The 27566-nt window shown below is 48.3% G+C and overlaps 1 protein-coding gene across 11 annotated transcripts in view; it reads left to right on the forward strand.

The window, feature by feature from the left end:
• The window catches only part of CNOT1 (CCR4-NOT transcription complex subunit 1), a 1684613-nt gene that overhangs the window by 190698 nt on the left and 1466349 nt on the right, over nucleotides 1–27566 (forward strand). For all 11 annotated transcript variants that reach the window (XM_086945302.1, XM_086945307.1, XM_086945301.1 and 8 more), the window contains exon 5: nucleotides 11915–11983. In XM_086945302.1, coding sequence (XP_086801428.1) covers nucleotides 11915–11983 — 69 coding nt within the window. The remainder of the gene's footprint in view (nucleotides 1–11914; nucleotides 11984–27566) is intronic.

Here is a 27566-nt window from a genome sequence, read left to right on the forward strand (position 1 = left end):
CGAAGCTTCCAACCTCAAAGCCACTAGTGGTGAACCCTTCGAGTCTATGACCAAAATCAACCCGAAAGAGCATGTCAAATCGAAGCAGAAGAGCGTGCCTGCTGCGCACCAAGAGCTCGAGTCGACGCAAGGCCACAAACAAACTGGTGATAAGACGAAGTCAGTCGGATCTAAAACAGCGCCACCCTCGAAGGTTGGTCCCGACCCAAGGCGTTCGAGCCATAAAAAAGCACAGACCCAGCCAAAAAGGTGTCGGTAGTCAAGAAATCAGCCCATAGAGGAGGACGTTGTGTTCCAAGCGCCCTCCTATGATAATGAGTCAAAACTTTTCATCGACTCGGATTCTAGCAGACTCACTATTTATAAAAGGAAGATCATTCCAGAAAATCCTATTGAGTCATACAAGATCCCACTCAAAAAGAAGAGGGACTCTGCCACGTCACCTGTCCTTTTTGAACCTGTAGAGTCCTATGGACAATAATACACCTATTCTCCCACACGTACCACTGAGGATGTGGGGGAGGGATACAATGAGGAAGAATTTAATTATCCTATTGACACAGATCAAGAGGAGCCTCAACCCTGGCTTACCCTGTTGACCCTGGTGAGCCACACACCACGCCTGACACTCAGTCCTATACAGTCAAAACCTCGCCTACTGAAGATACTGCTGCGTTTAACGCATTGATTGAAAGGGCAGCCAATAACCATGAACCATGAGCCAATATTTCGCTCTTTCTCAGGAATGGCCCCCAGGATTTGGAACTCGCTCCCCCCTGAAACAAGGCTCATCACCTCTACCATACTGTTCAAGAGAGAAGTAAAAGCAATCCTCATGGCTAAATACACTTAAACGACTATTGGGGAAAACTACAAAGACTCGATACTCATCTGTACTACTTGTTCGAACCCTTGTATCTTATGTTGACTCTGAAATTGATTTACTTGATTGTTTTATGATATCACTTCGATGTACTCCTAACATGATTGATGTATCTGCGTATACATGCTCCCCTCCTCTGTAAAGCGCTCTGATATCTGCGAAGATCTTGTTCGCGCTGTATAAAACTTTCAAAATAAATGACGTGGAAATGCACGCTGACCCAGTGGAGGAAGACTTTTTGTTTGATACTTTCTCAACTTCAGAAAGATCAGTGAAGACATTGCCTATGTTAAAGGGTGTCCTTAAACACGCTGGTGACATTTTCAAGGAGACGGCAAGGGTTGTGAACCCAAGGATTGAAAGGAAATACCGGCCTGCGCCTGTAGACCCTACGTACATGAAGGGCCAGCTCCCATTGGACTCCTTAGTAGTGGCTAATGCTTGTAAGAGAGCGAACTCTCAAACAAGTAGTGATGCTCCTCCGGACAAAGAATCCAAAATTTTGGAAGCTTCTGGCAAACGAGTAGCGGCTCAAGCGGCAAATATTTGGAGAATCTCAAATACACAGGCCCTATTGGCCAGATAGTGAGGTTTTACGAGGCAGAGATGCAATAATACTTGACAATACAATCACAGCCGCATATAGAATCATCTTTAGTCTTCCTAAGTGGACCTCCCCATCACAGATTAGGCTGGAGTTTGGCATTCAACAACAGCTCCTTGGACGCCAGGGGGCCTACATCTGTGTATGGGACAAAGTGAGGAAATCTGCACAGGGAACCTTGAACGATCATCTATGGAGGGAAATAGCAGACTTCGACCTCGCCTGCAGCCAAATATCTTGCAAAAAGTCTTGTAAACACCGGGCTGGAACAGCTCTGGGCATCCTCCTTAGACCATAAAACCTTCAACAAACTGGTTAAGAAATCTATCAAACACCAGTCGTGGGTACAAGACAAAACAGTTTTTGCAAAAAGAACACATGCTTGGATGATTTTGAATTCTTACTCGGCAAAAGCTCCTCAGAACTATTTGGGCTTGGGCTATGCAAAAAAGACAAAAATGAGCTTCTTAAAATACAGATTTGGGTTGCTGCCCTGCATCCAGCATTTCCCGCACTGGTTAAAAAAGAAAGCAGGTTTGTCATGGCGGCTATGCGGTCATAAAAACGAAGACCTGATTCACTTACTATGCTCTTGCGAGAAATTGTTGGATGAGAGGAAATCCCTTTTAAAACAACACTTTATTCAGCTTGGGATACGTACACGAAGGAGCGCAGTACTAACATGCTTTTCATCTCAGGACCCTCAATTGAGCTGCAGCCTGGTAAACTTTTTGAAGGCTGTGGCGGACAAAATGCCAGGTCCAGAATATTGAATTGACTTGGTTCCAACTTGTCTTGTAATACAAATCATACTTAATATCAAATACTGAGAGATAACTGAATGGCTGATATGATTTTAAAATTACTAAGAAAAGAACATAAATGTTCATACAATGATGGTTTTAAACATATGTGATTTTACATTGTGCTTCAATTTTTATGTTTTGTATTGCATTGCATTGGTTTTAATTAACTGTGCAAATAAAAATTACTTACTATTGGCCAGATATGATATTGCTCATTACGACATGTTAGAGCAGCTACTACAACACCTGCCTGATGTTTATAAGGAGGGAGCAGAAATCCTGATACAGGAGGGGAAGCTGATTTCAAATGCATCCATTAAATGTGGGCTAGATGCGGCTGACACAGCAGCTAGGGCCATCAACACAAGTGTGATGCTTAGAAGGCATGCCTAGCTAGGCATCTCTGGTTTTAAGCCAGAGATCCAAACAACTTTACTCAATCAGCCAGTTAACCCTGACTTTCTATTTGGTCCTGATGTAGACACGACTCTAGAAAAATTAAGAAAGACACAGACTGCAAAATCCATGGGAGCTCTGCAGTCACAACAGTTCAGGGGCGGTTCCTTTCGTCGCTCCGGAAACAGGGGAGCCTCTAGAGATAAAGCATCACAGCAAGCCCAATACAACAAAGGAGGCACACAGACCACCTATAACAAAAACAATAGGGTTGGATACCGTGGGAACAGCACCAAAGGCAGATATAATATATATAATATAACGAGGCAATAATAATGCCAGATCATCCGCCACCAATTAACAGTGACGTCTTGTCACTGCCCCCAGACCATATAACACCGGTCGGGGGAAGACTTCAGCAGTTCCTGCCAGTCTGGGAGGGCATTACCACAGACAGGTGGGTGAGACAACTTATCTAATACGGCTATTGTCTAGAACTAACCTCCACTCTACTCAACATACCCCCAAGGCACCGTCCTATGTCCGCAGAGCACATGCACTTATTGCAGCAAGAAGTCATCTGCATGCTGCAAAAAGGGGCCATAGAACTCATGCCTTTAGAACAGGGTACAGGGGTGTACTCACTGTATTTCTTAATCCCAAAGAAGTACGGGTCTCTCAGGCCCATTCTAGACCTCAGACCCCTGAACCAGTACATCTTGTCAGAACATTTTCACATGCTGACTTTGCAGCAAGTTCTACCATTGCTCAGTCAGGGGGATTTCCTAGCAACCCTAGACCTAAAGGACACAGGAAATATCTCGGGTTCACCATAAACAACCAGCATTACCAGTTCAAGGTCCTGCCTTTCGGGGTCACCACAGCCCCCAGGGTGTTTTCTAAGTGCTTGGCGACAGTAGCTGCGCACCTTCGGAGACAAAACATCCATGTCTATCCTTATCTGGACGACTGGCTTATTCAAGCAAAGTCAGCCCAGCAATGTGCCAGCCACATGTCCCTCACGATTCACCTCCTACACAGTCTAGTATTTTCACTGAATTACCCAATATTTCATCTTCAACCCGCACATGTACAACAGTACCTAAGAGCGACAATAAACACTCTGACCGCAACAGCGCAGCCAAACTCAGCAAGAATCCACAGCATGCAATTGCTGATTCAGATATTCAGGCCCCAACACTCACTCCCAGCGCAAGTATTTATGCGGCTGATAGGTATGATGGCCTCCTGCATCTTCATAGTCCCTCACGCGAGGCTACACATGACTCCGCTTCAGGAGTGCTTGGCACAACATTGGAACCAGGCTCAGGGACATCTAAAAGACCTAGTGTTGGTGGCCGGTCGTGCATACAACTCTCTGCATTGGTGGAACACACAAAACCTTTGCAGGGGACGACCGTTCCCACAGATAGTACTGACGACGGACGCATCTCTCCAGGGCTGGGGAACGCATGTCCTCCATTATACAGTGCAGGGACTATGGACAACGCACCAGCAGAAGATGCACATCAACCTGCTAGAACGGATGGCAATCTTCATGGCGAAGGCGTTCAAATTGCATTTGTGCAACAAAGTCAAGCTTATCCGGACGGACAATATGACTGCTATGTATTACATCCTACAGCAGGGAGGGACACACTCTCCACAATTGTCACATCTAGCCCAGAGCATGTGGAAGTGGGCCATTCAAAGAAACATGTTCCTCATGGCGGAACACCTCCCAGGCAAGGACAACCAGATGGTGGACCTGCTCAGCAGGCACAGCCATCAGATGCACGAGTGGGAGATACATCCCTCGGTGCTCCAACCGTATTTCCAGCAGTGGGGTCATCCAGAGATGGACCTATTCGCCACAAAGGAAAACGCAAAATGCCACACCTTCGCCGCCAGGTTCCCACACCCGCAGTCTCAGGGCAATGCGATATGGATCAAGTGGTCAGGCAGATTTGCGTACGCTTTTCCTCCAGCACCGCTCATACCGCTAGTGGCACGCAAACTGCGGCAGCACTCCATCACGCTCATCCTAGTTGCTCCAACATGGGCAAGGCAGGCATGGTACACCACGTTCCTAGAACTTTCAGTGGTGCCTCACCAACAACTGCGACTCACATCCACTCTCCTCACTCAGAGCCGTGGAGACATTCATCACCCAAATTCTCAACAGTTGAGCCTTGCAATATGGCTCCGGAGGTCATAGAGTTTGGCTACCTGAACCTGCCCCCTGACTGTATGAACATCATCAAGGAGGCAAGAAGACCTACAACCAGGGCATGCTTTGCGGCAAAATGGAAACGATTTGTCATTTATTTTTCCAATAATGACAAATCCGCTAGATGCATCAACTCAAACCATTATGTTATTTGTTATATCTACACAGATGCAATCTGGCATATAGTTCCATCAGGATACATTTAGCTGCAATGGCAGCTTATCTTCAAAACAAACAGCATCTTTCCCTTTTCAGAGTGCCTGCCATTAAAGCTTTTATGGAGGGACTCAAAAGAGTAATTCCCCTGCGTACCAACCCTGAATTTATGCCTAAGGTGGTGTCACAGTTCCACATTAATCAAACCATAGAACTGCCCGTATTCTTCCCTAATCCGGATGCAGTGGCAGACCGAGCACTGCACACACTGGATGTTAAAAGAGCTCTCATGTATTACATAGACATGACAAAAGATTTCAGGAAAACTAAGCAACTGTTGGTTGCCTTCTCTCCACAGCACAAAGGCAACCCCATTTTCAAATCGGGTATAGCCAGACGGATTAAGTGCATACAGATCTGTTATCAAAAGGCTAAACGCACATTAACAGTTCCCCCAAGAGCACTTTCCACACGCAAGTTAGTTGCATCCATGGCTTTCCTAGGTAACATTCCTCTAGAGGATATATGTAGAGCAGCCACATGGACCGCCATACATACATTTACCAAACACTACTGCGTAGATGTACACTCCAAACAGCAAGCTGCTGTAGGACAGGCTGTTCTCAGAACTCTTTTTCAGACTGCTGCAGCTGGCACGGGCAACCACCGCTAAGGAGGAAACTGCTATTTATTCTATGCACAGATATGAATTCAGCAGCCCACATGCCTCGAACGGAATATGCTACTTACCAGTATGCATCTGTTCTTGGCATGTAGGGCTGCTGACATTCATATCGCCCGCCCTCCTCCCCGGTGCATGTTGCAGCTGTAGCACTCAGAATTATTCTCAGGCATGGTCATCACTTACTGCACAGCTTTCCAAACTTTCCACGTCAGTGACACACCTTTTCAACAATCTTCATCTTGTGACACGATAATGCCAGCGAGCGCAGTGAGCGAGGCAAACCTCCTACAGGGGATTCAGGGGGGGTACCAATGGTGCAGTTTAAAGTTAATTTGAGAAAGCAGGAAGGTTCTAACAAAGACACTGACTAGCAAAACTGGGTGTAAGCAAGGTTAGGTGTGTGCCTGAAACAAGAATATAACCATGCACACATTGACACATGCCCCATTGATTTACAGCACAAAAAGGGGGGGGTGCACGCACTGCCAACCCTTCCAACCATGCACAAAGTCCACCTGATGCCTTGCTGAATGAGTTATACAAAAAAAATCCATTCAGGAACAATCATGCAACTTATCAGCCGCTCTCTGCACATTAAACTCAGGTTAGACCACCTACTCTATTTCCCCACTTGCCCTGAATAAGTGACCAGGAGCTCAGCTCCCACAGCGTGTGGCCCGCTTGCTTGCAGCCACCAACCAAAGGCCCCCTATCATCCATAGGATTGCATTGAGCCTACTCTCGCTGCACCCGGCTACCCGTGTGCTGCTGAGGGTGTAACTACTATACCTTTCCGACCCTGGGAGACCCCTGACTCTATGCCCAGTACCTTAACTCTGCCAGTTGAGTACTTACCTAAAAGCAGATAACTCCTGTTCGAGGCATATGAGCTCCAGATTACACACTATGCATAGATGGCCACCTAGTGTTGGGCCCGGATGTTTGCAGTTTATTTTGTTGTAGAAAAATCTTGGAGTCAAGGGATAGGGGACTCCTCCTTGGGATGATACAGCGCATGGGCATCGGCTCCATCCCCAGATTGTTTTTTTCCGCCACTGGGCTCGGATGTGTTTCCAGTGCTCCGTGTTGGAACCGATTTCATTCGGCGCGCACTCCTCACCAAACTACAAAACTTAGTTTTGAACGTTTTCCAGTTGACGCCATTCTTCAAACATCAAGGATCTCTATTCCGGTTGTCGACTGCCTTCGGGCCTACCTAGGCCTCGACTCCAGCTCATGGAAAGGACGCCATTTAAAAAGTGTCCTCAATGTGGGTCGAAGTTTCCCCACACCGACCTTCATGAGGTGTGTAACCTGTCTCTCTCCGGAGCTCGAGGCGAAAGACTGTTCAGCTGTGCCTCTTTCCGCTCCAAAAAGACTATCCAGGACCGAAGAGCGAGGAGAACAATGGCTCCAAGATCTTCAGCTCCTATTCCGGGCGACATCTTCGAGGAAGGCGTCAACGTCTCAGAACAGCACAACGTCGACAGCCGCTCTGAAGCATAAGATTGCAAAGTCAAGGACATCATTCCAGCGCAGCGGGTTGTAAGTAAGACTGTCGACCCCGACCCTTCCTCGACACAGAAGGCCCCGGTCACACCCTCGCCCTCCAGCTCTGGTGCACACCGTCAAACTGCTTCTACTGCCCCACCTTCGGGCCCGGCTAAAAAGCTAACCAAGCCTTTAGGCGACTCGTGCTAGAGTCGACCTTCACACGGTGCCGGCGCACACATACTGGCACCGAAAAAGACAACAGCCCAACATCCAAACCATCTGCACCGAAGCACACTACTACTCCTTCGACACCAAAACCCAGGCCGGATCCAAGCAAACCTGCTTCGGGTTCCAAAACACCACCGGAACCGAAAAAATCATCGGATCCAAAAGACTGCTGCCTCCCCGGTGAAAGACATTGCCAAGAAACCAAAACAAGCCACGTCGGTGCACAAGACTTCCTCTACACCAAAAGATCAATCCCCAGCAGTGGATTTACCCTATCCAGACCCCGCTCAAAAGACTCTGGCCAAGGACCCAATCACTGGACACCTAGTTTTGGCTCCCAAAAAGCCACCACTGGACACACCAGCTCCTGCTCCTCATCCAAAGAAGGACATGGCTACTTCTCCCTTAAGACTGCCTTCCCCTTCTTTCACCTGTACCATCACCACCACCTCTTGTACCACAGCATTCTCCAGCATCCCCTATCACACCACACAGGAAATGATAGCTCTGATGATATTGGGGGGGGGGGGGACATACCTGATCCAACCACGCCCACAGGATCCCCAGACCCATGGGACAATTATACTGCCCCCAAATGTCACTCAAGATGACATATACCCCTCAAGGCCTTCCCCACCAGAAGACACTATAGGGTTTAATGAATTAATTTACAGGGCTGCACATTATCATGGGGTAGACATTTATACAGACCCTGTTGAGGAAGACTTCCTGATGGATACATTCGATAATGCACAAAGGTCTTCATCCATTTTACCCATGCTTAAAGGAGTGATCAAGCATGTCCCTGAAGTCTTCAAATACCCAGTCAGAACTCGGGTCATTGACCCTCGGATAGAGAAGAAATAGAAAGCTGCCCCTTCAGACCCAGCATTAATTAAAGGCCCAGTACCACTAGACTCACTTGTAGTTTCCAACGCACGCAGGAGAGCTAACTCTCAAACATCGGGTGAGGCTGCACCACCAGATAAGGAGTCTAAGCTACTTGACGCATCAGGCAAAAGAACAGCGTCTCAAGCAGCAAACATGTGGCGTATCGCCAATGCACAGGCACTGCTAGCCAGATATGACACAGCACATTACGATGAGCTAGTCACTGATGAGGCACCTCCCTGACGAGTACAAGGATAGAGCAAAATAGCTCATCCAAGAGGGGAAAAATATCACAAACACCTCTATTAGGTGTGACCTCGATGCAGCAGACACGGCCTTTAGGGCAGTTGACACCAGCGTTTTGCTACGCAGACACGCCTGGCTACGCGTATCGGGGTTCAAACCTGAGGTACAAAGTGCCATTCTTAAACAACCTTTTGACGAACACCACCTATTTGGACCAGAGGTAGATGTATCATTAGAGAAAATGAAAAAAGATACAGACCCCACCAAATTTATGGGAGCTCTGCAGTCGCAGGCTCCCAGACGTTCATTTAGTCGCTCATCCTATCGAGGTGCCACCAGGGGATATACTTCAGACACAGCTTCTACCTCGTACAAAGCCCCTACAGTGTACCTACAGTAAAGGCTACCAAAGGGGTGGGTACAGGGGTAGTAACAACCAAGCCAGAGGCAAAAATAACAACTCATACTCTGCCTCTACCCCTGCCCAATGACTCCCTTCCCCTGCCCCATTCCACAACTTGTAAGTTGTCTGCGGAGAAGCGAGCCCTTGTCTCTGCTCTCGCCCGCCCCTCCCAAGCCCGCACATGCCCCTTGTGGCAGTCGGCCTAGGATCTCGAAGGCACCATGGGCATGGCTGCAGCTGCAGCCCACCCTGCCTCCTCGCACGGCAGCTTTTCTCTGCTTTTGCCTCGCTCCTTGAAAGCGCTTGTCTCCGCCCTCCTCCAGGGCACACAAGCATGGCTGTGCAGCCGAGGGATGGGGCTGGTCCCTTTGGATTAGCCAAGTTCACAACTTGTTGTCCACACGTGAAGGCGGTCGGCTCAAAACAAGCCTCTGCCGCCCTTGGGCGTGGCGCGCCTCTGCGCTTTCTATTTTATAAAAAAAAAAAGTGTAACAGATTTGCACTTGCCGTTGGCCACTTCGGGCTAAAAGGTATTTTTGGGCCTAAAGAAATTTCCAGTTCCCGGAATCATTCACTAGTTAATTTGCTCTACAATGATGTTGACAGGATCAACATTATTTTAACAAGCATTGGCATAGCCACTAGGTCCTGCCTTTGGGACCTTATTAGTGTTTAGCCATGCAAAAGTTGGTGGTGTTGCACCAAGGATATTTTGCTGCATAACTAAATGCTTAAAAGGTCCCAAAAGCGAGAACTATTGGCTATGGCAATGCTTGTTACTATCCTCTTTTGAAGGAGCTATATGGGGAGGTGATGTACCACAAGGCCACTAAACACTTGTAGTTTCATACCCTTTTGTTCGGGGAGAGGAGGGGAGGCCGCGCATCCCTCATTTCAGTTCTTCTGTTGTGGGCAGTGGAGTATCTTTACTCACTATTGTTTGGTGAGAATATTAGAAACGTTTCTGCGCAGAGGATTTTACGCCTCGGAAGTAAAATATCAGATAAACACGTCCTGTTTGTTTGCAGCGTTTCTAAAAAGTGAAAACAAGCGGCAGCTACAGTAAACAGCGCAGTCTGGCGAGGAGGCGGCCTTCTGGGGACAGGGTGTCGGCCTCCTCCCCTCGAATTAGAGGCACAGCGTGCTCATGAGACATGGCGAGTATAAAGAGCAGGCGATGGCGGAGGGTTGTCAGCGTCTCCGGGCAATGGAGGAGGGAGTCTAGAAATCAGCAAATGGAGCCTGATTTAACTGGTGCTCATCTAAATCACTCCAAGTCCTTCGAGTGGACTCTGCGCTATATAAAACAAGCTACGATTGAGGGAGGCAATTAGCAATGGGGTGGGGAAGGGGCATGCAGTGACAGGATCTAGGTAGTGAGAGACAGGCCAGCAACAAAGGGGAAGAAGCATGCAGCGACAGACGTGAGGTCGTGGTAGGGACAGGCAAGCAACAAAATAGAATGCGGATGCTGGACAGTAAAAAATAAAAAAACATGGATATTACAAGTGCAAGGCCAGTGGAAGGACACTGGATGCCGAAAACATTACTTGAGCCAGGCGCCACAGCAAGTACAAAGACGTGAAGCCAAGCAGGAAGCTGGAGGGAGGAGGCAATGACCAACAGGAAGAAACTAAACACGAGTAACGTGGGAAACAACTAGTAGTAAGTAAAGGTAAGTAATGCCAGGGCTCTAACCCCTTTAAGATTTTTTTTCTCGTAACGCGAGATTTTGCAATCACCGTCTAGGCTTAACTCGCACTTCTAACGCACAAAGTCGAATCACACATTAAAGCTATACTATTTGTGCAGGTATTGGGGAAAGGTCAAAATCCACCTAGGACAAGGAGAAATACGTAAACCTTGTACAGTCAGAAGGAACTACACATGCATATTAAGCCAAACAAAATCTATAAACACAGCCCGATAACAAGACTGAGCTATACAAGACTTATGTAAGCACATTCGTAGGCCAAGCAAAATCCATGACAACGGAGAATCTCCATGTGTATGGAGCCAAACAACTACACAAAGCAATGCTAAATCTATAGACAGCGAAGTCAACACTGTACAAATGTAAATAGGATGTGCAACCAAAGCCAACACGTGAAACAAGCCCTCTGTATTGCTGTGGTGGGGAGGGGGGGGGGGGGGGCGGGGAGAGGCAAGAAGGGAAGAATAGGGGAGAGTAAGGGTTACGAGAGGCACTGGGAGCAGCAGCCTTTGATGTGCTGGCCGACCGTGGGCAGTGAATAATTAGGGGAGGAGAAATGCCAGAGCGCACGCTGGGGGAAGCTTTTGGGAGGGAGGCTGGTGGCTTTGATGCGTGCACACGCTTTTTTCACGGGCACAGCATCAAATCGCCCATTTGGTTAAGCTCTCGTTAAGCCCCAATATGTCTCGACATCTGCAATGTGCAAGCGCATTGGCTGAGGTCGAGCCCTAAAAACGAATCCCGCAGTCACAATGTTTTGTAGTATATCTCTACAGTATATTGGCTAGTGTTAATAATTTGTTTTTCTAGGCTCTGTCTACATGTACATTTACCTGCAAGTTTCTTTTTTAACCCAGCCATTGTATCTTGCACTGGCTGGCCTTCCCTTCATTTCACGCATTAAGTAGCTGCTGTGACTTGAATATCTATGCTTCTTTTGGTATTCTGTGTTTCAGTTTAACTCTGTTAATTTTCTTATTTTTCCTAGTCTGTGCCTAAGTCTTGTTTTTTGTGGGTTATTAATAAAATTCGCTTTATCATTTTAGTATTTTTTTTTTGTTAAACCACACCAATCGCTCAACCTGTAAGATGTACTTTACTGATTTTAATCTTTTAATGGGTATTCTAGTTGGTAGTGTTATATTCCGAAAAGTTAATGGTGTTCATTTTTGTTTCAGAGTATTAAGCCTTCTCCCCATCTATTTACCCAGCTGAGTAAAGTTCTCAAGTTGAGCAAGGTTCAAGAGGTGAGTATTCAAGGTAGTAAGAAATGTTGCTAATCTTTTGGTTATCTGAAAGTGTCAGTAAGGTGCTAACTTGTCCTAAATGATCCATTATTGGAATGAGTCTAGTTCAATGTGTTAATCCTATGCTTTTCTGTTTCGTTGTAGAATCTAGAATGTTTGGGCTTTTTGATGTATAAATTGTTTGTGTTGGTACATGCAGTGTACACAATAACGCCACCTTTGCAGATCAGTTGTGGTGTTGTGTTGTTGTTGTATTGCAAAGTAAGTGTTCTTCTTGACTTCTCCTGGTGGTAAAGAACTACTACAGATTGCTTACAACCTTGCAAATTCAAAGTTACAGTATGAGATTGTGATATTTATCCTTTAGCCATTGGTGAGGTTTCATGACACTGTTGTATGCCCTTCACCAGTAAATGTGAGGGGCAGCCGCAACTACTTTTGGGGGAAACTGTAAATATTTGTTCTAGTTGCCTGCTGATTATATACCACACAGGGACATTTTCCAGGTAAAAGATAAGACGCAGTTGATATAAAACCAGTTTCCATACAAACATCCTCAACACTTGGAAGTTTTTCAGAGGAAAACAGTCAGTGCAATCCTATGGAGAAAATGAGGTGCAATCCTATGGAGAAAATGAGGTTATCGGTTTGGAGGGAAGTAAACTGTCTTTAGGGTTGAGTTCCTGCGGTTAGAACACGATTTCCCCTAGGGTCAAGGATGCACTCCAAAAGCGCCCTCAGCAGCACCAGGGCGGCTGGGTGTAGAGTGTACAGTCCCAATGTTAACCTTTGGGGCTGTTGGTTGGTGGCTGCTCTTTAACAAGCCAAAAGGTTGAGAGAGCAAAGCTCCTAGGTTTAGGTTCATAGCAAGGGGGATCCAAGTTTGCACACAAGATGCACCCACAGTGGCACTGGTTTGGTGTCGGCTGCTCTGTTTTCGATGGGGATCCTCCGGTTGCAACGTAAAATGCTGGCTCGAGCATGAAGACTTTCTGGAGGTGACCATGGGTTGGACAGGTAAGTTGGTATGCAAGGAGATACCTGGACACAGTAGTTTGGGCCACCCAATGCTATGTGGAGTCAGTGCAGGAGTGTCTTTAGGCGCCTGGTTTTTCTTACCAGTGCCGGTCGCAGCGTCTCTCCAGATAAAAGCTTCAGGCATCGCCGGAAGGCTTGAAGTAGGTCCGAGAGAGACAGCAAGACCACCTTGTAGTGTTGGGACAATCATAACTCGGGCTGTGGGGGTTTGGTGTAGTGTTATAGGGATTTGGCCGTAGCCAGCCTGGTTCTTGAGCAAGTCCGGTGCTCATAGTAGATAGTCTTTGTAAGGAAGGCAGGGCAGGTCCTGTGGCTGCTGGCTACAGGACGCTCTGGAATTCTGCTGGAGCAAGTTGAGGTTGGGACAGGCCGGTAGTCAGTTGGTGCCCTCCTCTTACCTTCAGAATGAGTCTTTGGTCCATCTTGTCTGTCTCAGGAGACAAGGTTCAGAGTTGCCCCATAATACCAGATTTAAGGGCATTACAGTTCCGGACCAATTGATCCCTTCCTTGTGGTGGGTACAGCCCCTATTGTGCCACCCTCCAGTGGGAGGGGGCATGATCCTCTCCCTAATTGGCAGAGTCCCCTCATCTTCAAGATGGAGGGGATGGAGTTATGTTTCGCCTCCCTCACCTAAGGGGTGGAATTGGCAAAGGTGAGCACACCTCTCCTATCTTGGATTTCCCGCTGATTCTCCCTCCCAAAGTGGGGGTTAAAACCGTGGATGCCTGTTGCTGGGAGCAGCAAATGACTTGGTCAGCTCACAAAGGCGGCAAACCTTTAAAGCTTCCCCTTAGTGGACCCTGCTCATCCTGGGGGAGGAAGCTGGCGAGCATCCACTACACTAGTTAGGTCGTTTTTCTCGGGGCATTTCTAAGATGCCCATTGAGTGCATTTGGCAGTGAATCCCACACTGGCATCAGTGTGGATTTAATGTGCTGAGAAGTTTGATACTAAACTTCCCAGGTTTCAGCAAAGCCATTAGGGGTCTGGGTAGTTCGTAATAACAAACCCCCATACCATATATTCTTTATGGCATTACTGCAGTTACAATGTCTCAAAATTGGTTTTGCAGCGTGTATCTTTCTGGATTCACTATGCTGTGCATTCCGCGGTCTTGTGGTTGGGTCCTGAATCTTTTTTTTTTTTTTCCGTAGCCCAGATGGGCGTCGACGTCCCACTTTTTGGTGTATTTCCGGTGACGTCGGCCTGCTTCCTGCGGAAGCTCCCACTCTTGGGCGCCATCTTCGGATTCTTTTTTCCGCGGTTGGTTCTGGATCGTTGCCAAAAGGGCTCCAGACATTTTTGGAGAAAGAAGGAAAAGAAGCAATTTTTGCACGAAAAGATTGGCAGAGACTAGAGGAGACCACACCATCGAAGACAAGGAAGGAAGGAACTTCAAGAACTTCGACGTCCATTGGGGAATGCGTGCTCAGGGGGCTCCCTGAACGCAGGATATGGACAACACTCAAATTCTGCTGTAACTGCCACCACAAGTACGCGCAGAAGGACCAGCACCCGGTTTGCAACCTTTGCATACCGGTCAACCACGGGAGCGAGGATTGCAACGCCTGCTCCGCCTTCACGCCAAAGACTCTGCGAGTTCAAGTGAGAAAGAGGGTAGCCAACGCCAGCATGCAGAGCAAGGGCCAGTCACCGTCCCTTCGAGACCTGGGGTTATCAGACGAAGAGGACAACAACGCCGCGGAAGACGACTGCTACACGGTCGTAGAGACTGATATTACGAGGACTCCTGGAAAGGTAAGAGACTACGGCCCCTAGAGCCCAGAGACCCCAAGTCTCGAAAGATCGAGGGGAAAGCCTCAAGCGCTGACGCCGAAAACCTCGGCGTTCGCAGCAAAACCCAGGCCCAGCGGATCCTCTGAGAAGGAGTCCCTGGCGCCGAGAGCTGAAGAACAGCCAAAGTCGTCGAAAAATTTCTCCGAAAAGGAACGTTCGACACCGAAGGAAAAAGACCCGAAGTAAATTTCGGTGCCGACTAAGGACCCGAAGGTCAGCTCGATGCCGAAAGTCGGCTCGGCGCCGAGCTTTCCGCCGAAAAGACCAGCAGAACCATTAGACGCAGAACATGCTGCCGAAATGGGAAAAAGAGACGCCTCGAGGCCGAGATGGAAAACATCCTGCAGCGAAAGGAAGAATTCGACACCAGGATGAAGGACTTCATAATCCCGACGAAACCTAAGACACAGGTGGTCGAGATAGTGGAGGAAGAGGTGGAAGAAGGCGAGGAACAGTCGGAGAACGTCAACTTTCAACGATGAGGAAGAGACCTCCTACTAGGACTATGAAGGGGACTACGACCGCAGGGCGCTCCTCGGCTCTGCATCCTCGGAAACTCAGGAGATAGAATGGCAGGACGTCGACGCCGAGAGCCCAGAACAAAGCATCGACACGTATCCTTTGAGGCCCTCGCCGCCAGATGACATTGGGGTCTATAACAAAAAACACAGTTGATGGACAGAATGCAGAACAATGTCTTACATTCCCCCAGTACAAAGATCTGGGCCTAAATCAATCGTTTTTCTGCACTCCACACCACCCTAGGTCAGACAATGGCTATATGCAAATTTGCCTTGACCCTGTGCCTCATGGGAACAGTCCAGCCCGAACTACCAAGCCATGTCTTTCCTAGACCGGAATCAAGCATCCAAGGACCGGTTTCTGGCTATCAGCCTTCTTCAGCCTGGATTGCTTGACTCCAGTGTTGTGGATTGGGGTCTATAACGGTCATCAGGAATGCAGCTGCAGTTTTCAGGGTGAAACTCGACGAAGAGAAGCAGAAGGCAGACTTCCTTCTAGAGAAACTGCTCCCCACACAGACCAGGAGCCAGTACCTGCCCATGCTAGAAAGTGTCATGGCAGAAGGGAAAGAGGCTTTCAAGGAGCCTGCGACCTGCAAATCCGTCACTCCTAGGACGGAGAAGAAATATAAACATTCCTCCAAAGACCATACATCCAGGGCACGGTCTCTGCAGACTCCATAATCGCAGCCACAGCAAGAAAGAGGGCCAATGTACCTACTACTTCAGGACCACCTCCAGACAAAGAAAGCAAGAGGATGGATTTAGTAGGGAGGAGAATTGAACGTAATCCCGCTATGCACTGGCGCATGGCAAATTCCAATGCACTCCTGAACAGACACCAGTACCAGATCCTGGATGAACTTGGCCAGCTAATAAAAAAACTTGCCTCAAGAGTTCAAGGCGAAAGCTGAAAGCTTGGTAGAAGAGGGGAAGAACGTGGAAAATTCTTGCATCAAAACAGCCCTGGACGGAGCTGACACCTCCAGCAGGCTCATGATGATGGGCATCACAGAAAGGAGACCAGCCCGGCTAAGAATTTCAGGCTTCAAGCCAGAAGTGCAGCACAGCATCCTTAACACCCCGTTCAACGGAGAAAGTTTGTTTGGGGCCCCAGTAGACGAGCAGCTCAGCCAACTAAAAAAGGATAACGAAACGGCAAGGTCCATGGGAGCTTTGCAGTTCAGAGGTACTAAAAGAGGCACACCATCTCTGAGACCTAATGGGAGAGGTGGAAATCAACCAGGAACATCACACCAGGCGTTCCAACAAGCCCACCAGGCAGACAGCCAGGCACAGCAAGGGCAACAGAAACAATCCTGGCAGTACCAGCAGAGAGGCCAGCCCTTTCGCTGGAAAGGGAACGGACGTGGTCAGAACAGGAGAGGGGGCCAGCAACCCCCCTCCAAGTGACTTGCCAAAACATGTTCTCACCCAAGCAAGAGCCCCCGGGGTGAAGCACAAGAACAACACACAGGGGTCACACGAAGTGAACACCCGAGAACATGTAAGCTCAGCGGGAGGAAGACTAAGGCATTTCCTCCAGGAATGGAAGTAAATAACTTCAGACAAATGGGTTCTCATTATCATACAGTTCGGGTACTGCATAGATCTGGAAGGGAAACAAACAGCCAGAAAACCAAGAAGACCACAGCTAGCAAAGACAGAGCAACAGCTGCTGCAAGAGGAAGCAAAGGAGCTCCTGCAAAAACAGGCCATAGAACCAGTGCCTTACAGAGAAAGGAACAGGGTCGTGTACTCAACATACTTCCTGGTACCAAAGGTAGATGAAACAATGAGACTCATCCTGGACCTCCGATTCTTAAACCAATTCATAAAAACGCAAAAGTTCAAAATGACCTCCCTACAAGAGGTACTTCCTCAATTACAAGGCGGGGACTTTATGGTCACCATAGACCTCAAATATGCCTACCTGCACATCCCAATGAACAGGGCTCACAAGCATCTGCTCAGATTCACCATAGGAGACGACCACTACCAGTTCACAACACTGGCATTCGGACTCAAATCAGCACCAAGGATCTTCAGAAAGTGCCTAGCAAGTCGCGGCACACCTACGAAGGGAGGGAATACACGTGTACCCTTACCTGGACGACTGGCTAATAAAAGCAAGATCATACAGGACGTGCAAGGAGCACGCACAAAGAGTAACAAACATTCTCATGAACCTGGGATTCTCCATCCACTGGGGCAAATCCTCAATGGAGCCAGAATAAAGATCTTCCTGGGAGGACAGATCGACACCTTACAGAGCAAGGTGTTCCCGAGCAACAAGAGATCGCTAGCACTGGTGAAGGAGACCCGGCTCTACCTGAAGGGGCAAGCTCGGACAGTGAGAACAGCGAGCAAAATTATGGGCATGATGGCATCATGCATACACCTAGTGCCAAATGTGCGGCTGCACAGGAGACCCTTACAGGAATGGCTACAAGAACTATGGTCACAAGCTACAGGTCGTTGGGAGGATCTAATGGTTGTAGCGCACGCAGTGCAGAAAGAAATGGCATGGTGGAACATGAACATAACAAGGGAAAAACCTCTAACGCCGCCAACGCAAACAGTGACCATCACCACAGATGCATCCCTGAAGGGATGGGGAGCTCACATGAAGAAACTCAGAGTGAGGGGCCTGTGGACACCAGTGGATGCGGGCAAACACATCAATTACCTGGAGTTGAAGACCATCTTCCTCGCTATAAAGGCTTTACAGACAAAACTATACAACCAGAGTTTTGCTCCAGACAGACATCACAACAGCGATGTTCTACATCAACAAGCAAGGGGTAACACAATTCGCCCTGCTTTCAAAGCTAGCGCAGGAAATATGGACATGGGCCATCCCTCTCAACATAGACCTGCTAGCCATACATCTACCAGGGAAGGACAACATAGAGACAGATTGGCTCAGCAGACAGACATCGGCATCCTATGAGTGGGAGCTCAATGCACAGAAAACAAGGAGGCTGTTCGACAGGTGGGGAACACCGGTGGACCTATTTGCAACACGCCAGAATGCAAAATGCCAAAACTTCGCATCCAGGCTACCAGGGGAGGGGTCCCTGGGGAATGCCCTATGAGCCAGAGAGCCTGAGCGCTTAGTAGCATGGCTTCTGAGGACATAGTTTGCGCATCTGAAACTGCCAGAGAGCACCCTAAGGGTACTTCGGGAGGCACGAAGGCCCAGCACACGAAGGTGCTATGTATCAAAATGGAGGAGATTTACATTGTGATGCAGGAGAGAAAAACTTCACAACAAAATGCAAAAGGACTCAACAGTGCTAAGATACCTCACACACCTGCTCGACAAGAACCTAAGTTCATCCTCATTGAGAGTTCACTTGGCAGCAATTGTCGCTTAGACAAGTGGAGAAACTTGTAGGAGTTTCTTCACATCACAAGTGATTATGAGATTCCTGGAAGGGGCAAAGAGGGATCGCACCACCAAAGCGGGTGCCAATCCATAGGGCATCCCTAGAGATGCTGACCAAGAAAACAGCTTTCCTGGTAGCAATCACCTCACTGCGCAGAGTAAACGAGCTACAGGCACGAACGCTACAGGAACCCTACATACAGATCCACAATGAGAGAGTGGTAATGAGGACGGACCCACACTTCATGCCAAAGGTGGTGTCAAGGTTCCACATGAACCAGACCATACAAATACCTAGTTTCTTCCAGAAACCGGCCACAAGAGCTGAACGAGCTCTGCACACCCTAGACGCCAGAAGGGCGGTCATGCACTACATTGAGAGAACAGCGGAACACAGGAAGACAAAACAGTTCTTTGTGTCCTTCGCAAAGAGTTCCATGGGGAAACAATTGCGAGATGGATCGCACAAACAATACAGTTCTGCCACAGGCAGGCAGGACAGGAACTGGAAGGAGGGACACGTGCCCACTCTACCAGGAAAAAGGGGGCTACAATAGCCTTCCTAGCTAAAATGCCCATTCAGGACATATGCCTGGCGGCAACCTGGGCTTCAGTGCATAATTTCACGAAGCACTACTGTGTGGATATACAGATGAATAAGGAAGCACAAGTTTAACAAAAGTTACTTCGGCACATATTCAATAACCAACGCTCATCTTCCACCCAGCCGCCACAAACCTGAGAAACTGCAACAAAGTCTATGCACAGCATAGTGAATCCAGAAAGAATCACGCTGCAAAACGAATAGTTTCTGACCTGTCTGTGTAGTTTTGCAGCTTGAAGATCTTACTGGATTCACTAGCGAACCCACCCACCTCCGCCAGAAAGATGAGGCCGGAGAGAAAAGGGGGTTTAAACAAAGACAATACTTGGAAAAACAAACCTTCGAAGTTAAAGCAGTGAATAATTTAGTTGAACATTGCCATAACTTCGGTAACAGAACTAACACGAGAAAAAAGAATCCGAAGATGGCGCCCAAGAGTGGGAGCTTCCGCAGGAAGCATGCCGACGTCACCGGAAATACACCAAAAGGTGGGACGTCGACGAAAAACAAACAAAAAACCAAAAAACAAAGAAAAGACTACTATTCTGGACCCAACCACAAGACCGCGGAATAATGCACAGCATAGTGAATCCAGAAAGATCTCAAGCTGCAAAACTACACCGACAGGTAAACTATTCGTTTCGACGCTGTAGGGGTACAGGGCTCATGCACCTCTACCCTCACCACTGGTATAGTGCAACATGCTAGAGGGGTGGCTTACCTGTACCATAGGCAGTGGGTTGTAGGCATGGCAGACCACGGGGTAAACCTAGTCAATTAAAGGGCTATTTGAGAATATACGTCCCAAAGAAATGATGATGCTACTTTGACTTTACTTTTCTCTGCAACAAAACAGTCTGCAAGGCGTGTCTTGTGTGTTTGTGTGTCTTGGGTGGGTGTGTGCGTCGTGTGGTGTGTGGTGTGTGTGTGTGTGGTGTGTGTGTGTGTGTGTGTGTGTGTGTGGCGCAAGTGTGTGTGGTGAGTGTGGCAAGAGTTATCTAGCAAGACATGCGCGGCGCAAGGCACACGCCCACCGCAAGACAGACGCCGGCCGCGTGTGTGTAGCGGGGAGCGAGTTTGTGTGCGTTGGGGTCTCGTAATACATGCACGGCCCACGACGGGCATGACCCAAGACTGGCGCGTGCCCATGGCGCAAGGCACACACGTGCGCGGCGCAATAGATGCTTTCAAAAGCAGAATTATCTCACCTAGTCAGAGGTGCAGGAACTTCAGGGGAAAATTGCAATAGAGTATGTACCACTCGACATACTTTCTAATTCCAAAAGTAGATGGAACATTACAACCAATATTAGACTTAAGATTTCTAAAGAAATTTGTAAAGACACAGATTCAAAATGACTACACTGCAAGAAGTGCTACCTCAATTGCAAGAAGATTACATGGCCACAATAGACTTGAAGGATGCACATCCCGATGAGCAAAAAACACAAGACTGTTAGGATTTGTGGTCAACAAAAGACACTACCAAGTCAGTGCTAGCTTCTGGTGTTAAATCAGCACCAAGGATGTTTACAAAGTGTCTAGCCGCAGTAGCAGCACATCTCGGAAGGCAGGGGATTCATGTTTACCCCAAACTCTTACAGCCTATGCAAACGGCACATACTACAGATGATAGAGACACTACTTCAACTGGGGTTCTCAATACACTGGGAGAAATAATCACCAGAGCTAGAACTGATAAAGGTGTTCTGAGGTGCAGAGATAAATACAGTGTTGGGGAAAGCATTCCCAAGCGAGAAAAGGAGATCTGCCTTATTGAAGGAGACTCCTCTATACCAGAAGGGGCATCATCTGATAGGGAGTACAGTGTGGATATTACTAGGAATGATGGCATTTAATTCCCAACGTTCGTCTACACATGAGACCATTTCAGGAATGGCTCCAGACACAATGATCACAGGCAAAAGGGAGTTGGGAGGATCTTGTGGTGGTCACAGACAATCAGGAGCTGGCCTGGTGGAACTAAATAAACCTTGCACAGGGGAGACTTTTCACACCACCAACTCCCAACAGTGGCCATAACAGATGCGTCCCTAATAAGATGGGGAGCGCACATGAACAACCTCCAAGTGAGTTGATTGTGGACACAGCAGGATGCATCATATCAATATCTTGGAGCGAAAAACAATATTCTTAGCCTTAAAAGCCTTTCAGAAAGAGCTCAATGGGAAAAGGGTGTTCATACAGACAACACAACAATGTTATACATAAACAAACAAGGAGGGACTCAGTCTTTAGCTGCTTCTCTGCGGACGGAATTGCCCCGCAGTGGTGAAAAAATTGACGCGTGCGCGGTTTGGACGGCTCCCGGCTGTCCTCTGTACAAGCCCACCGTGACTTCAGACAGCCGGGGCAGTCAGCACGGAAGCGGGTAACACAACGCTATCTCAAGAGATTTGGTGATGACCAACCCAAGGGGATTAGACATAATAGCAATACACCTACCAGGAAAAGACAATATAGAAGCAGACAAACTGAGCAGCAAACCTCATCCCACGAATGGGAACTAAACCAGACAGAACTGCAAAAGATTTTCAGGAAAGGAAGGACAACACAAATAGACCTATTTGCAACACTCCACAATACAAAATGCCTAAACTTTGCATCCAGGTGACCTTGCAGGCAGTCCCTAGGGAATGCACTTTGGATTAGACTGGTCAGGGACATTTGCTTACGCTTTCCCCGCATTACCGTTACTAAAGAAGGTGATCAGCAAATGCAGGATCAGCAAAAATGGCAATGATTCTCATCGCACCACAGTGGGCCAGACAAACTTGGTTCTCTTCCAGGGGATCCTCTTCAATAGTCTTAAGCACTAGAATATTCCCGCCCATGCGCGGGACCCCGGAAACACAATCATACCTTTGACCCACAAATGTGTGTATATGTATATAGCAAATGCAGCCTTGCATACACTAGAGCTGAACAATGCTGTAAGGACTTCCCATTATATCATAAAGAATACATTAGAAACAAGGAAAAGCAGAGCATGTTTGAAAACTGTTTTAATGCTTAGCACAAACTCTCAGGAATGAAAGCATTGACAGCTCCCAGGCTGCATTGCAGAAAACATAGCCTAAAAAGGCTGAAAAGCGAACTCATAGCAACATAGAAATAAACTGGTACCCTGCCTTTAAGGCAGTCATGACCCCCACCTTCCCATCATGCCTCAGGGGTGACAGGTCAGTTCTTTCCGGCTCCTAAAGGAAGGACCCTGGTTACACAGCTCCACTTCTTTCTGATTTTAGTCAGAAATAATCTTCAGTTCTCTGGAAAAGTTTGACTGACTTCGACGTCTTTCATCATTTTAAGTTAAGTTCAGTCTTTTTTTTGACAATTTGGCATTTTCCACTCAAAAATTCCATCTTTTTGACCCCTGCCTTTCTTGTGGAAAAAAGAATGCCAGGTCAGACTTTCAAGCAGTCTTTATTCTTTGTTTGCCTGAGGACCATGTCCCCAAGACTTGCTCTCATTGCAAGTCCGTATCCAAAAGGACTGTAAAAAACAGAGAAAGGATCGGTCTTTATGGGCTGGCAGAAAAGGATAAATCCTCTACCAGAGGCTGGTCACCGGTGAGGAAGGGCTCTAAGAGGGCAAGATCTTCATCCAGAAGCAAAATTATTCACTCTTCTGCTTTAGCGTCGGGCTCAGCGCTGAAAAATCTACCACCGGTGGGTCATTTGTGCAAAAGAAGACCTTCGATGGCGGCTCGCCGTCGAACATTCATTCAGGTATGTCTCTTCTATCCCAGTCGACGCCCAAGAATCGTGAACGTCTGTTGTAGTGAACCTGGCGACGAACGGTGTCAAGGAGCAGAAGTCCCCTGCCGTCGTCATCTCTACCTTCTGTGTCGAGGGCGGGTACCCCTCTGCCGCCGTCAAGTGATCGGCGTCGAGGGGCAGGAGTCCTCTGCTGTCTTCAACCCGGTGACTATCGGCGTCTAGGATCGGAAGCCCTCTGCCGTCATTTCGACGACTATCTGCATCGAGGAAGAGCCCTCCGCCGTCGTCAACACGGCGACGGACGGCGTCGGAGCAGTGGCCCTTCGCCTTCGTTAGCACGACGGCGTTTGGCCAGGGGCGGCCTTAGGCATGTGCAAGCTGTGCACCTGCACAGGGTCACCTAACCCCAGGGGCTGCCACGCCAATATATATCCTTAATATAAAAATCCTCTGAGGATGGATACATATTTGCTTGGCGGTCCCTGGCAGGGATTTGGCGGCCTCCTGCTCTGTTCTACTTCCAAACACCCTGATACCCCTCTACCTAACCCCCCCCCTTCACTGGCCTCCGCGCCTGCATTCCTCCAGGGGTCCCCCTTATCTACACTCCGTGCCCAGGGTCGCTATGAGCCTAGAGCCGCCCCTGGTTCGGCGTCTAGGAGCAGAAGCCCTCCGCCGTAGTCGGCTCACCGACGTTCGGCGTCGAGGCACAGAAGTACTCCGGCTTCGTCTGCAAGGTACTCCACGTCAAGGAACAGAGTCTACGTCAAGACCGGTTCCAACACCAGGCCGAAAATCGATGTCGAGAAGGAGGTCCAGGACCGCGTCGAGAAGGGATCAGTCAGAGCAGGTCACACACCAGACATCGATGCCCACATCAGTGAGGTCTGGAGAAGGCTCTGTGGTTCTAGTGACAGAATCCGCTTCACAACACATTTTCTCACTCCTCGAGATGCCCTTTAGCAGGGGATTCACCATCTGCATCGCCAGAAAAGCATTCACAGAGACCACGTCGTAGATCTCCTTCACATCACAGGGAGGCTTCCCCTGCTGTTCATTTATCCTCAAGATGGCTCCTTCCCCCTCGATCACTGGAGTAAAGATCCTACAGGAGCATCCCGACGTGAGGAAGAATACACCAGTCCTCTTCACAGATCACCTCTGCAAAGATCGGTGCAGGAAGTGGACTGATCACCCTCGCCCAGACATAGGGAACGTGCAGGCAGGTCACATGAGAGCAGACTTAGTTCCCATCGCAATAGGAGAAGGTCACCTACATGGTCTTCCACTTCCACTCGATCCTCGAAGAGGGACTATTCACCCACTCAATCGGATAGCCCTTTGTCAAGAGTATCACCGATAGATGACATTAACACGTACCAATGTGTGCTTCAGAGAGGAGCTCAGAAGCTGAACATCGACATGTCTACTCCTCAGGTGGCAACTAGTTATTTTTGATACTCTACATCAGAGAGCAGCATCTCGTCCGTTGTTTCCTCTGGTTCCTGGTTTTCTGGAACCGGCGATTGACATTTTTCCTCACACCAGCTGGGATTAAAGCTGCACCTGCTAGGATTCAAAAGAAATACAAGCCTGCAACAACAGACCCTGTGTTCTTAAAATCAGACCCGCCAGCTGACTGTTATAACTGAGGCAGTGAGAAACTCATGCAGTAGCTGCATCTTCGTCAGTCCCGCCGGACAAAGAAAGTAGGTCCCAGGACGCCTGGGGATGGAAGGTTTGCGGGTCTGTGGCATAATCGCTAAAGGTCTCCAGTGCAGCAGCCTTATGTCGCTACGACAGAGCCTTATGGGACTCCTTGGACCGCTTAAAGGAAAAACTTCCAAAAGAAGATCCAAGAGATTTTGAGGAGGTCATCAAAGAAGGGTCACTTGTAGCCAACCAAGTGATTAGCACAGCAGCGGATGGTGCTACGCTGTCATATGCGCATGGGATTTGCGCTAGGAGGTCCTCTTGGTTGAGAATAACCGCTCTTCGGCCAGATGCTCAACAGAGGATCCTAAACCTCCCTTTTTCTGGCTCCTCCCTGTTTGGCACCCATACAGTTTAGGAAATGGCTAGGATGAAAGCTGAGCTAGATACCCTCAAGGCGTTTGGATTCGAAAAGAAAAGAGTTTAAACGGAGATACAGACCCAACCAACGCAAGGGCTACCAACAGAGGATTCAAACCCCTCAATGTCCCAAAACAAAAACCAAGGCAAATCGCAGTTTCAAGGCCGTAAATCCACCAGAGGTACAGGAGGTCATCAACAGCAGTCCTCTAACACAGCCAGATGAGCAGGGAAGCAATGATCAGGAGCATCCTCTAACGCTGTTGCCTACTCCAGTGGGAGGAAGTGTTTCACATCATCTGAAAGAGTGGTGCAGCATAACAAAAGAAAGTTGGGTGCTCAGTATACTGCGCAATGGATATGCAGTACATTTTCGTTTGCCTCCAAAGGACATTCCTCCGAAAAAATCTTGTCCTCGACAGTTAAAGTTGCTTCGACAGGAAGTGATAACCCTTCTGCGAAAAAAGGCCATAGAGGTTCTTCCCGCTCAGCAAGGGAAGGGAGTTTATTCCAGGTACTTTCTTTTGTTTAAAAGAGATCAGGAGCACAAATTCAGACCTATCCTGGACCTCCGCTTACTGAACAAAGTTATTGTGAAGGAAAAGTTTCGCATGTTGGCCCTTCATCAAATATGTCCACATCTCCAGGCAGGAGATTGGATGTGTTCGGTGGACCTCCAAGATGTGTTCTTCCATATACCGATCATTCCACGTCATCGCAAATACCTTCAATTCGTGATCTGCAGCAAGCATTACCAGTTGAAAGTCTTATCCTTCCGACTGAAATCTGCTCCACGAGGCTTTACCAAGTGCATGGCAGTGGTGGCGGCGGCTCTCCACAGAAAGTCTTGGTTTACCCTTACTTGGACGATTGGCTCCTCAAAGGGCCATCTCCTCAAAGTACGGAACTATTCAAGTTTGTCTGAATCTGCTCCGCAGACTAGGTCTCCATGTGAACATGGAAAAATCGGTTCACCGGCCCACCCAGAAAATCCATTATTTGGACTCCACTCTGGACTCAAACAAAGGAAGAGCGTTTCCTTTGAGGATAGACTTTCTTTGATTCAACACAAGTGCAAGACTCTGCTCCAGACACATTGCCCAACAGCCGGCAAGTGGCATGTCTGCTGGGATCAATGGCCTCTTGCTCATTTCTCATTCCGAATGCCAGGCTGAGAATGAGACCTTTGCAGCAAGATCTAGAGCAGAAGTGGAACCAAGCAACAGGTAGCTGTGAGGAAAGAATTGTGCTCTCTCAAGCAGTAAAGTAGCCCAACCTATGGTGGACTCGGCCGAAGAACCTCTTGTTGGGAGTCCCTTTCCATCAACCAGTTCCGGTGCAGTCCTTGATAACCGATGCATCTCTGCTGGGATGGGGGACGCACGCATAGGGAGGCCTTCAGATGCAGGGCCGGTGGTCAACCAAGGAGCCGTCCTACCATAAAAACATGTTTGAAGCTATGAGCAGTCCACCTTGCTCTGAAAGCTTTTTGGCCATCAATCGCGTCCAACTAGATTCTGATCTAAAAGGACAACATGACCACCATGTATTATCTAAACAAACAGGGTGGTACGCACTCTCGCCCTCTATCCCTGGAGGCTGAAGCGATCTGGCACTGGCTTCTGGCTCGAAACCTCTCCATCGTGGCAGTGCACCTTCCAGGGGAGCAAAACGTGCGAACAGACTCACTCAGTTGGCACTTCGAAGATCATCCAGACTGGGTGCTACACAACTAGGTGGTGGCAGATATTTTCCATCAGTGAGGTCTGTCAATAGATTTGTTTGCAGACGACCAAAACAAAAAATGCCACGCCTTCGCATCCAGATTCCACCGTCCAGGGACAAGGGGAATGCGCTTTTGATGGATTGGTCAGAAACCTTTGCATATGCCTTTCCTCCTCTGCCCCCAAAGGTGGTGTCCAAGATCATCAGATCCAAAGATGATTCTGATAGCTCCAGACTGGCCGCGTCAGTGGTGGTACCCGGACCTGCTGCAGTTGTCGGTACTCCCCCACAAGAGACTACCTTACAGAGCGGACCTGCTGACCAAAATGAACGGGAGGATTCTCCATCCCAGCCTTCCCTCACTGAACTTGGCAGCATGGCTCCTGAGGTCCTGCAATATGACACTTGAATCTACCGCAGGACTGCATGCGCATGCTGAAAGTGGCTAAGAGGCCTTCCACGAGAGCGTCGTACGCTGCTTTTAAGTGGAAAAGATTCTACTTATGGTGTGTTCATAATCATTTTGATCCTACAAATTATGCAATACATCACTAAAAGTACAGTTGGCAGCAATTGTAGCGTATACAAGAGGCGAAACCGGGTAAACTTTCTTCACATCACATGTAGTCCAAAGGTTCCTAGAAGTGGCAAAAAGAATTGCACCTCCAAAAATGGCACCTGCACCAAT

Source organism: Lissotriton vulgaris, chromosome 12 (genome assembly GCF_964263255.1).
Source record: "Lissotriton vulgaris chromosome 12, aLisVul1.2, whole genome shotgun sequence".
In the NCBI taxonomy this organism is placed as follows: Eukaryota; Metazoa; Chordata; class Amphibia; order Caudata; family Salamandridae; genus Lissotriton; species Lissotriton vulgaris.